General features: G+C 30.3%; 1 protein-coding gene across 1 annotated transcript in view; it reads right to left on the reverse strand.

The window, feature by feature from the left end:
* Positions 1 to 593: 593 nt before the first annotated feature.
* LOC103580569 (uncharacterized) overlaps positions 594 to 12,532 on the reverse strand; it is a 221,879-nt gene continuing 209,940 nt past the window's right edge. Inside the window, exons 13-21 of the mRNA XM_008562374.2 lie at positions 10,700 to 10,962; positions 10,330 to 10,617; positions 8,604 to 10,254; positions 7,395 to 7,498; positions 6,920 to 7,309; positions 5,680 to 5,766; positions 5,150 to 5,316; positions 1,359 to 1,477; positions 594 to 1,103 (exon numbers count right to left, since the gene is read on the reverse strand). Coding sequence (XP_008560596.2) covers positions 1,015 to 1,103; positions 1,359 to 1,477; positions 5,150 to 5,316; positions 5,680 to 5,766; positions 6,920 to 7,309; positions 7,395 to 7,498; positions 8,604 to 10,254; positions 10,330 to 10,617; positions 10,700 to 10,962 — 3,158 coding nt within the window. The 3' untranslated portion in view covers positions 594 to 1,014. The remainder of the gene's footprint in view (positions 1,104 to 1,358; positions 1,478 to 5,149; positions 5,317 to 5,679; positions 5,767 to 6,919; positions 7,310 to 7,394; positions 7,499 to 8,603; positions 10,255 to 10,329; positions 10,618 to 10,699; positions 10,963 to 12,532) is intronic.

Raw genomic sequence — 12,532 nt, forward strand, 5'->3', positions numbered from 1 at the left:
CAAAATTTTTTTAAAATTAAAAGTGACCGCTTTAAATTTTATTAATAAACAACATAATTTTTTTTTTACTAATCAATTAATTCAGCTATAAACCTCACGTTTAATTAAAAAATATTATTATTATTATTATTAATATTATCTTTGCTAGTAATGAATTATCTCATGCATTCCCCATTAAATAATTAACAAGAACAACAAAATGAATTTATTAAATAAATAAATAAATAAATAAATATGTATTATTATTATATTAGTTAAATTGTCTTGTCGACAATATTTGGAAACTTTTTCGTATAATATATATTATTATATATATAACGGACAATAATACACTCTTTATTTGTTACTATTATTATTATTATAATTATTATTATTATTATTATATAATATTAGTTTGTTATCATGCACGTGACTACATATTTATTTTCTCATAGTCAATGGACGTGATTTGTCTTTCGTATCTGGAAATTTAACGTTATTATTTATTATGTATATATATTTTCATTGAGAATGATTATCCGTACTAAGACATTGATAAATTATCATTATTTATTTTTTCATTTTTCGATTTATCTCAATAAATTTCACCCTGTTATCTCATGTTTTCAAACACATTGTACATCGCAGCATTTTTTCAATTTATAAATTTTTTTTTTCTTTATTATTATTATTGTTATTTTATTAGACCGTTGAAGGCAACAACGTTGCACTCGAAGATCGATGATAATATTGTATGATGTTAGGCCAATTTATTCTTGATTGATTGATTGATCTTGTTGAGGAATGTCTAATATTATCATTACATCACTCTTCATTTTATTCTTCAGTGAAATTGTTTTATAATCATAATAATAACAATGACAAGAACGATAACAGCGACTTTTTTTTTTTTCTAATATTATTTTCGTCTTATGACCACAAACTGATAACGTACCCATTGTCTCTGTATTTATATATATTTATAAATAATTGTAACCTTCGTTAGGGAACCAAAACTTGGTGCATTTTTAAATCCTATGGCGGTCTTAATCTTGTAGGATTGTGCCACAAATGATTTGCATTTGGATTTTTCAAGTCACTGTTTGATGATAATTTTTGGTACTCTTGAATTTCAGTTGTGTTATTATTATTATTATTATTATTATTATTATTATTATTATTGTTGTTGTTATTATTATTGTTGTTATTATTAATATTATTATTATCATTAATATTATTATTATTAATATTAATATCATTAATATTATTATTATTATTATTATTATTATTATTATTATTATTATTATTATTATTATTATTATTATTATTATTATTATTATTATTATTATTATTATTATTATTATTATTTTGTTGCGTACGAGATTGTTTAGACGTTTGTTGTTGAGCTTGAGGTTTTTTAGATTCCGTTGAATCGAGTAAGGGTATTGGCCGATGTGATTTCATGTGAGCACTTCTGCTTTTCACTTTGTTGAAAATTCTGTGAATTTAATAATAAATTATAGGGGTTATTATATAATACTTCTATTTTTTTTTTTTGAATGTATGATTAAATTTAAAGCATGTGACAGAACTCATTTAATTTGAATCAGTGAAAATTTTATTGATTTATTTAGCGCCTTTCTGGGTAATCAGTAAAATTTAAGTTAATTCAGTGAATTTTCACTGTTGGCTCTGATGGGTTTTTAAATATACTGATAAATCTAGATTTAAATGACCGCTAGAATTACTGGCTAAATCAGTATTTTTATGTGAATTAATAAGACTTTAATAGGAATTTTACTGATTCAAATTCAGAGCACAGGTGCCATAAGGGCGTATCCTAGCAAAAGATACCATTAAAAGACATAAGGACGTATAAAAAAAATTTCAACGCTTATTGTTTTAATTTTCTTGGAAAAGGTACCGATAACCATAAAGGCGTAAAATTTTTTTCGTTTACTTTGATACTTAAATTAAAAGTGTATCGATTATCAGATAAAAAAAAAATTTTATGTCCTTATAATTACTGGCCCTAATCTCGGGAACCATCAGGGCGTACTTCAAAAATTTAAAAATTGGTATTTTATCATTAGTGTGTTTGTAAATAAAAATTACATCAATGTGAGAAAAAAATATTTATATGCCCTTATGAATTCCGAGTGGCATAAGGGCATGTAATGATTTATACGTCCTTATAGCACTTTTAACTCAATTAATTTTTTTGATGCATTACAATAATATTCATTATTGTACAGCAATTTTTTTATTTTGTTCGAAATTTCAATTTGATTTAATAAATTATCTAAATTTAAATCCTGCATATTTTGAATTAAAAATTAAAACCTTCATTGTTTTATATAAATATAACTTTATAATTTAAAATTATCAAAGACGATTACTATTATTAAAAAAGTTCATTATCCAATTTAACATTTCGTTATATTTCTATTATGAACGAAAATTTAAATCTTTAATTCTATTATTTTAATTGGAAAATTTACTGACGTAATTAAAATTTTTCGAGTAATGAGTATTATGTTAAAACTTTAAATTCAAATTGCCAAAAAAATGTTTGACACAATTTTGCAACTCGAGTTAATTTAATGCTAAATAAATCTTTAATTAAAAAAACCGAAAAAATTTTAATTTTAAATTTCAATTAACGACAGCGTTTTTTTTATTTTTTTTTATAAAAAAGATTTCGAACACAGTAAAAAAATAAGTGTTGGTGTCATATATATTTAGTAATTTGATTATAGAAACATTGATTCATGCAAATTGACAATTGATTCATGCATTTTAATTTTCCACAAATAATTTTGGAAATTGTTGCATTTAAAAATATATCAAATAATTAATGACGAGCTAAAACTTAATACTACATATATATTAAATGCGAAATACACAATAAAAAAATAATTGCAAATAAAAAATAATAAATAGAGTCGAGTATACATACAGTAATTAAAAAATTATGAACCTGAATAATTAATGCATTCGACTAGATCGATGCGGTTTCGTTAATTAAACTATTTAAATTATCGTTGCAGCTAATTATTATTCAATTATTTTATGTAGCCCTACCAGCTTTAACAACTACGCAAATAAATTTAACGGGATTTTTTTGTCTATCAGATTTAACTCCAATTTCATTAACATTTATAACAAATAATAATAAAATTTATTTATATCTATCGTTAATAAAACTACAGCTTTGGAAAATTAATGTCACTCGTTCCGTGTATCGCAATCGAATTATTTTCATGCGTGACGTGGAACGTGAGTAAGGTAAGAGACCCAATATCCGATCACTTTTTTGTGATGTGAGATAAGTTTGGAAAAATTAGTAAATAGAATACAAGATTTTTTTTTTGTGATGGAATCTTGTAAAAAAATTTTCGTAAAAATTTATAAAATATTTTATGGAATTTTATTAAATTAAATGAAATCTCAGATTTACATAAAAGTTCATAAAATTTTTAATATTGCAAGCAAAGTGAGAACTATCACAATTTTACAAAATTTCATAAATTTGGTGAAATTTAATTTTACAAAATTACTTTTCCCGGGTTCTGTTTTTATTTTAGTTTACTTCGACTGTAATAGCAACGTATTATATTTAAAAATAAATTTCAGCAAAAATTTCTAAAATGTGTTATGGTTACAACAAACGGTATGTTATGTAGATTAACCAGATCGAATACTAGTTCAACACATCCAACAAATAAATTCTATAGGCTAACTCGACCAATCGATAGATAACCCTCAATAATTTGATAAATTTCACTGAAAATATGTTATACATATTTTAAAAAAGTACCGAATTTCCGATGCTAATTTTTTATTAATTTTGATAAAAAACTTTTTTTTATAGTCAGACTTACCCTAAATAAAATAGTATATTATACATTGACGCAGGAAGTAGGACATTCCAACCCGCGTGTATAATTTCCTACCTAAACCGAAGGTGAGGGTAACAAACACGCGAATTGGAATTTTCTACTTTCCTCTGTAGTGTATGTATGATTTTTCACCAGACCTGCACCTGAAAGTTTAAATTTTTGCCTCTGCTTGTAGTAAAAATGGCGCATGCGCTAATTTTTATCATTTGTTTTCTAATAAAAGAAAAGAAAGACTTCATTCCTGGCGGATCCAAGTTAACGTAATTTACTGAAGTATACTGCATTTCTACAGAAAATTTGCCGCATTTTACGGCAAATTAGGACCTTTTACGGTTATTTACGGGCACTTACAGAAACATACGGTATTTCATGGCGAATTACGGTAAAATACGGCAATTTACCGTCACACGCGGCATTTTACCATAAGCACCGTATACTTTTTTATTTTTCTACAGTTTCAAAGTGCAATAATTCACTTTATGATAAAATACCGCAAATTTGTCGGAATTTTGCGGCAAATTACAACAAAATTACGGTAAAATGTTGAACGTTTACTGTAAAATACCATATTTTACAGTTAAATATATAATACTGCAATTTACCGTAATTTTCTAATACCGTAAATTACAGTAATTACCGTAGTTCGGATCCACCAGGAGTCCCTCGAAACAGGGCAGAAATTTAAACTTTCAGTACAGGTATGGTGGAAAAAAATTATTGAAACCGGTACTGTACAATTTTCAGACTGTCACGATACTTGTCTAGCTATTTCAAAATTAGGTTAGAATAAAGTTCAGCAATGTCAGCATTAGTATCGCACGCGAAACTCGACGGCAGTCATACAAAGTGTTACTAGAACAATATACAGACGACTTTCTTAACAAAACTCATGAAACGATAAGAAGATTCCAATCACTATAATTTACAAGATCAGATAATTGTAAATAGTAAAAACTATAATAGTCATTTTATCGACTTTAATTTCTTAGGTAAATCAACAAAAAAAATGATTAATTAGTTTATAGCTGATCAGACTAAAATTTAACTAAAAAAAATTAAAACTTTTGAAGTTTATAAGCCGCTTATGCGCATTACGTTGACAATACTCGCTGCTCTATGACAATAATATAAATCTAATAGATTTTAATTTGAGTTGGGTATTGGGTCTGTTACCTTAAGTCTATTAAATAAAAAATAATATTACAGACGGACGTTATCTGCGATATTGTGGGAATGTAGAATTTATAATTAGAAATTATAAGACTTACTTCCCGCAAATCTTGCAGGGGTAATGAAGTGGGGTGGACACGGGTAGTTGTTGCTCAGAACTAATGTGAGTTTGTGAGTTGGTGTTGACTGTGGCGTGCCCGGTATTGCCGGATATGCCGGTATGGGTGCTTCCGGCCATCGTTACTGTTACACTTCCGCTAAAGCTCTGACAACACAAAGAAAACACAAAGCCAAAATAAACAACACAAACACAAAACTAACAATGGGAAATGTACAAGAATTTAGTAGTTATGTAATAATAATAATAATAAATAATAATAATAAATAATTTTAAATTTATTGGCGGGTAATTTTAAGCGTAAGGAAGAGACACAGCGTAACGACATGCGACATTTAAACGTTCACATGTACATAATTATAATAATAATAATAATAGTAATTGTGTTGTTATTATAGGTCTTTATATATTTAAAATAAAATATAAACAACAAACAAAATTAGCAAATTTAAAGGGTTGACTTTTGTTATTTATGGGATTTAAAAAAAATTTTTTTAATATTAAACTTACATCAGAACAGTCATAGGCAGCGAATAGCCTCAGTTGCCCTTCGCTGGTTGTTAAAGTAGCGGATGATTCTCTTTCGTTTGTCTGCAACTAAAAAAATATATTATTCTTATTATTTATCTATTATAATTCAAAATCTCTCCCTCTGGCAGCGCGCTTTAAAATTAATCCTTCAAAGTTGTTGAACGATTATTAATATCCTACTATTTTTTACGATGACTTTTTAGATTCAATTTAATAATTTGAAGTTTTGGCTATAAATTAAAGCTCATGTCGCCTAATTATAAGTTGATGGCCTATTAGGATGTCATAAAGACGTACCCTAACTAAAGTACCATTGAAAAGGTATAAGGACGAGGAAGAAATTTTTGTTTCTGATTCATGCATTTTTTATTTGAAAGTATAAATATGAAATATTATAAGTTTGATTTATTTTTAATTTTTTTACGCGCCCTTATGGTTCCCTAGATAGGCACCAGGAACTATTAAGGCTTACCCAAAATTTATTATCTCATAATTGATGTATTCTTTTCTTTAGAGGTATGAAAAATTATTATCTGTCCTTATGGTTCGTGGCCCTTATTTTGGAAATTACAAGAGCACAAAAAAAATGATAAATTTGAATTCTATTGTTCTTATACTTCTCGATAAAAAGTACATCAGCAGAAAATTTTTTCTAAAACGCCCTTATAGGTTCCGGGTGTCGTAAGGGCGAATCAATAATTATATTTTCATACTTATAATGTGATATTTTAATTATGACTATTTATTATAGGCTTTAGCGAACTGAATTTATATTACAAATCATAAAACATATTATTGCTGTCTGCCATTTTCTTTCGAAAACATTTCTTCGGTCATAATGGCGTCACGTGTGTTTAATAACTTCGTTCTATTCAAAAGAAAAAACTTGTGGTTTATTGACTTTAGAGATAATCGTATCTACAGATCGAAAAAAAACAACTGTTTGGCAAGCGTTTAAAGTTTAAACTGAGTATTTTTATGCTGTCATAAAAATAATATATTTTTTTTATTTAACCTCAAACATATTCATAAATATACAACATAAAGATATATTTGTTTAAAATAAAAATTCCCGTAAAAAAGAAGTGAAATGTGGGTTGATTCCCTGGGGCTTGAGAGAAATAATTTTTGTTTGTATGTTAAAAATAAATTTATGAATAATTTGAGAAAGTAGTGGTCAAGTTAAAAAAAAAAAAAGTAATTAAATTTAAGTACTAACGAGTGTCCGATGAAGTATAGATTTTTCTTCACTAAAGTCCATTGAATGGACAGAGGCGATAGCATCCCTGAGCTCTTTGGTGTCTTTAGTGTCTTTACATATCTTAGTTTCGATTTTAATCTTTGGTCTGCCGTGTCGTGCCCGTACTCTTCTATACTCATCCGGACATAATTTTTTCCAAAGGTAGTAAAATTGTGTGCACTGCTTGGCTGACTTTGTACATATATCACGTGCAATGCCGGAAAAGTCTTTGTGGTACTCGAGCAATCCTTGATAGAATGCTTCCATTTCCTGGGACGTCCACCGGTCAGATTCACGGCACTCGTAGCTCAGTAGAGGATGTTGGGCTGGCAATGGCGGTGTTGGTCTCATAAGTTTTATCATCGCCTCCTTAACATTATAATTATTTTTATAAATAAAAATACAGTAAAGGCTTTCAAGGGATATTTTAATTAATCAACAACGAAATACTTACATGAATATTTCCTTTACACATGTGCAAAAGATGGAGTGCGTATTCTTTGTTTCTACCACCACCAGGTACACTAGCACAACAAGCAAACTGCAGATACATTTCCACTGTAATTTAAAAAAAATAAATATTTAAAATTTTGATAATCAATTATTAAGTAGATTTTATAGGAATCTAACGATTGTTTTTGTCATCATGGTAGATTTCTTTCACAGAAAAAAAGTTAACTTGATTCTAGTAAGATATTCGTGGAGCGAGAATACTAATTTGAAGAATGCCGTTTTTTTGCTTAAAGAATTTTTTTCTTGGCTCAAGAAGTTTCAGGATTTTAAAATCCAGATTTGTTTATGCTTCGTTCAAAAGTACGTTTTTTTCACACAATAAATCTAACTCTCAAACCAAGTAACAGATTTACTTGGGTGAAGTAAAAATTTCGCCGTCAGGCGGCATGTTCATGAGCACAGTGTATTTGTTTTTGACATTTACTCTTTTTCTTGGTCAGTTGTAGTTAGTTTTGAATTGTAGGTTCACAAATTGAACATCAAAACATAAATCTCGCGGTTGATAATTATTTTTAACATGATTCCCAAAATAGTTAATAATTACTGTGTTCAAACTTTGAAAATTTTCACAGGAAATGTATTTATTTGTCAATGTTTATTTACTGGGTAACCTTAAATTTTCTATTATTGAAAATATGGTCATTAAAAGAATATTATTCAAATATTTAGTATAAATACATTTTTTTACAAATAAAATTTTACAAAAAAATATGCATTAAACTTCCAAATCAAAAATTAGTATGAGTAACTATTGTAGTAATAAACATTAATAATTTTAAAAAATATATTTGTATATTTTTGGATCAATAACATCTTGATTCAAAAAAATCGCCATACTCAAACTAAGTCAATATCATCCTGAGTTAATATTATCGGTCTTAAACCAATAGAAAAAATTTATTGGCAGAAATAAGTATGCATCTTGTTTGAAAACGAAAAATGCTTCTTCGAAGAGTAAAATTTTTGAAAGAAAAATTTTTATTCTTCATTAAAAAGTCATAATTTATTTATTTAAGAATGAACTTTTTTTTCATTAAAAAGTTCAAATGTTTTGAAGCAAGAATGATATTTTGAAGAAAATAATTTATTTGAACCAAGTTAATTTTTTTTCTGTGCATATAATTTTAAAATAATTAAAAATGTTACGTACATTCATTGTCCGTCAGGCCATTAATTATGCCAGGATCCCACAGAAGATGATCAGTTTCTCGACCACCACGACCTCTCTCCTCACAACTGATTGCCGGTATCGCGGCCTGGTATCTCGTCCCGATGTTTATCCTCGGCGGAGGACAGTCATTACTCTGAGATTCATCGGAACTAAGCTCAGAATCTCTCTCGTATTGATGTAGCCTCGCGTACAAACCTGGACCAAGACGCGAGGGGTTAAGTATCGGCGGGGGAGTGTAACTGCTATCCCAGTGCCGATCGCAGGCACGTCTCAATCGAGACGGGTATGAATTTTGTGGATAACATGAGCTATCTATTCTCGGTCTTTTTCTGCTTTGCCTCAACGGACTGTTTGCTGGAACGTTGCCAGGACTAAGAAATATATCATCGTCCAAAAACTCCTCCTTTATCTGTTCAATTGGAATCGGCAGAGAATTAACTGCCGGTGCAGCTACTGGGGAACCAGCAATACCAACTTTGTGTAGTTTTATCGTGTTCTTGTTTGATGGGTGATTAATACTGGTTGCTTGTATTAAAAACTTTGCTGGGTTGATGGCCTGCTGCTGTTGCTGCTGCTGCTGATGGTGATGATGATGATGGTGGTGGTGGTGGACGTGGTTGTTAGATTGATGGTACTGTTGTTGGGCTGATGCTGTTGTTGTGGTCGTTCCGGTTGACACATTTATTCCTGGTTCAATCTTGGGCGTTGTTAAACGTATTTCTTTTCTAAGTGTCAGTGCAGCTGGGCTGAGTGCCGTAGCGCTGGCTTGAACAAGGACATTTGTCTTCTGAAGACCAGCAGTTTGAATTAATTTATACTCGCCATTATTATCAACAACAATACCAGCAAGACTTCCGTTGCCAAGTCCAAAGTCAACGAGATTTTGATTTGTTATCAATTTATAAGATTGAAATTCAAATTGTTTTCTACGAGTCGCACCAAAATCTTTCGGACTTGATGACAGAAGTGGATCCTCAGAGTTTGGCATCATTTGATTTTGGAGAGCATGGGGAGAGACCGGAAAACCTGATGAAGAAAAGGTTACAGGTCCAGGTGATGATACTGAAGAAGGAGGTAGTGAAGACAGTGGTGACGGTGCTGGAGTTGCTGACAATGGACTTGGTAGGGGTGAATTTGGATTCGGTGAACTAGAACTATAAAGGTCGCTACCGCCACTGGCGCCACCTGTATCCGTTTCATTTTCTTCAGGAAGTACTGCATTAAGTGCTTCTTCAACAGCGGCCGCTGATGACAAAGTTGTTGTATAAAATGCTGCTGAAAGAGGAGATGACACTGGTCTTACTGCTTCCGGGTCATCTTCAGGACTGAGAAGTGGTAGAGTTCCAGACAAAAGTCCCTCTTGACTTGACGGTGGAGTGGGATAAGTAAAACTTGGACTGTCGTGTCGAGTGAGCGGCGAGGGCAAAGGTGACTGAGTTGGCAAAGTATGAGGGCTCTCAGTGTACTGAGCCCCGTAGGTGCTAAATTCCGCAAGTGAATCCGGAAGTGGTGAGTTCACTAGGGCTTGAAGATCGGGATTAACTGTATGCTGGCTTGTAAAACGATCTTCTAATGTTATGTCCTGTAGCTGATCAGATGATTGTTCTTGAAGAAGACTCGCTGTTTGAAACTAAACATAAATAATAACAGAACATAATTATTTATTCATCTTAAACTGTCAAGACAATTTATTAGTTATTTTTACCTGGATAGAATCCAACTGACTTGCTTGCAAAAGCACCGAGTCCGGAACAGCGGTTACTTGTTGAAAGACTTCATCTTGCAAACTCGGACTAAAATAACCTCCGTCTTCAGAATAATTAGTTATTGTAAAGCCTTCAGTAACTCCCGGCTGGGGCTGCGGTTGTGTTTGAGCTTGACTCGACTGTTGCGACTGCTGATTGGCTATCGTTTGTAAACTAGATTGATAAGTAAGTTGAACCCGTTGACCGGGATCAGAAGTTGCTCTTTTTACTGTCATCTTAGTTGTACTCTAAATAATTATCGTCATCATCATTATCATTATCATTCATCACTCCAACAATAAATTTAAAAAAAAATGAATAAAAATTTACCTTAAGAATCATGTCAGCAAGCGCTTGAGCTTGTGCTTGAGTCTGGGCTTCCTGAAGTTGTTTCTGAACAGTCGTATGCCCAACAGTAATGTTCGGTTGACGAAAATGTTCACTATCAGAAAGTCGCCTTATTTTCTCACCAGTCACCAAAGGCGGTGGAGCGGGAACGGCAAAATTTGTTTTACCAATCATGTGATTCGATACATCTACAGAACTACTGAACACTGAATTCGTTCGTGATAGCCCTGCATTGGCTTCAGTTGCTAAAAAGAGAAAAAAAAACATTTCATCCCCAATTAGTTCGTACCGGCAATTAATTTCTATATCTGGCTGTAACTGCACATTATTATTATTATTTATAATTGTTTCTTTTGCTATTACTATATAGTTTTATCAATCATTAAGATAACTCAGAATCGATCGGTAGAGTGAACATGAACGACTAAATGGTAAACGAGCAATGAGATGGAACAAGTCGATGAATTCAAACAAAAGACCTTTTTTAGCCATTTTTTTTATCTTTTTTATCGAATACTGAATTTTATGAGCTTCGTCTTTATTATGAATCGTTGGCAGGCTTTGTTTTCGCTACGTTAATAATACAGAAGAAATAAATGATAAGAAAAAGGGATGAAAAAAAAAAAAATATATATATATATATATATATAAGGATGTGAATGTTGGTTCGTTAATAAGTGGAAGTTACGTAGACTTTTCTTTATTCTGCTAATGATCGACAGAAATTTAATGTAGTTTTTTGTTGAATAAGTTTAAATTTTAATAGAAATTATATATTAGAGTGAAAGTATATATTTAAATAATCTTCTGAGGCTATGATAAATATTAAGGGAGAGAGGGGAATAATTAGACATCATTATTTAACAGAATTTTTTTTTCTGAATGTTTATCGCTAGTCTCTAGAAAAAGCAAGGGGCAATTTGGTCATCTTCAGTAGTGTGACCATTTTAGAATTTTTACGAAAAATATTTTTTGTTCTTTTGTAAAATAAATTAAATGTAAATTTTCAAGTCATATCTAATAGTTATGTAGAATATTTATTTAAAAAATTTACGAAAAAATTGAATGACAAATAATTTTTGTTAAAACTTCATTTCATCTCATCTCTTTTGTCGATTTGTATTACACAGTAAGAAATCGGAAGTAAATTTAACATGATTATGAATTTTAATTAAATCCAAATTTATTCCATCACTTGGAGTTCCGGAGTTTAACAAAAAATAACTCTGCATACGAAATAAATGGGGAGTTTGTTATTCCGGCGGAGTGATTTTAGTGAACTGGATTTTGTTTAAATCCGCATTCACTTCGATGTAGACTTTCAACATTAAAATACTCCTCTTCAGAGTGAATTTTACTCCAAGAGGATTAAATAAATACAGTCATCCGCTTCGCGTTTACTCCGCGATTTTTTTACAGTGTAAAAAGAAATTTAGATAACAAACATGAAAAAATTTTTTTGTTAAAATTTCAAAATGGTCATGCTAGTATGAGAAACCAACTCGACCCATATTCTTTCTAGACTGTCAATAAACATTTACAAAAAAACATTTTGTTTTTTGTTAAAAAGTTGTGTCTCATTCTGCCTCACTCTCCCCTATGTATTTTATTCTGTACTTGTAACTAGCTGGTCATTTAAGAAATTAAAAGCTGATCACTAATAGATTATAGAGATAAATTTTTTTTCCAGGAATTGGTTGGGCAAAGTATTGATGAAAGTTAGCGGTTAGGGTGAGCGTGAGTGATCGTTAAGGATTTTTACAAATTGGCAATTATCGATTGTGGGTAGATAAATTAATTTATATAGGGGCTGAA

Source organism: Microplitis demolitor, chromosome 6 (assembly GCF_026212275.2).
Source record: "Microplitis demolitor isolate Queensland-Clemson2020A chromosome 6, iyMicDemo2.1a, whole genome shotgun sequence".
In the NCBI taxonomy this organism is placed as follows: domain Eukaryota; kingdom Metazoa; phylum Arthropoda; class Insecta; order Hymenoptera; family Braconidae; genus Microplitis; species Microplitis demolitor.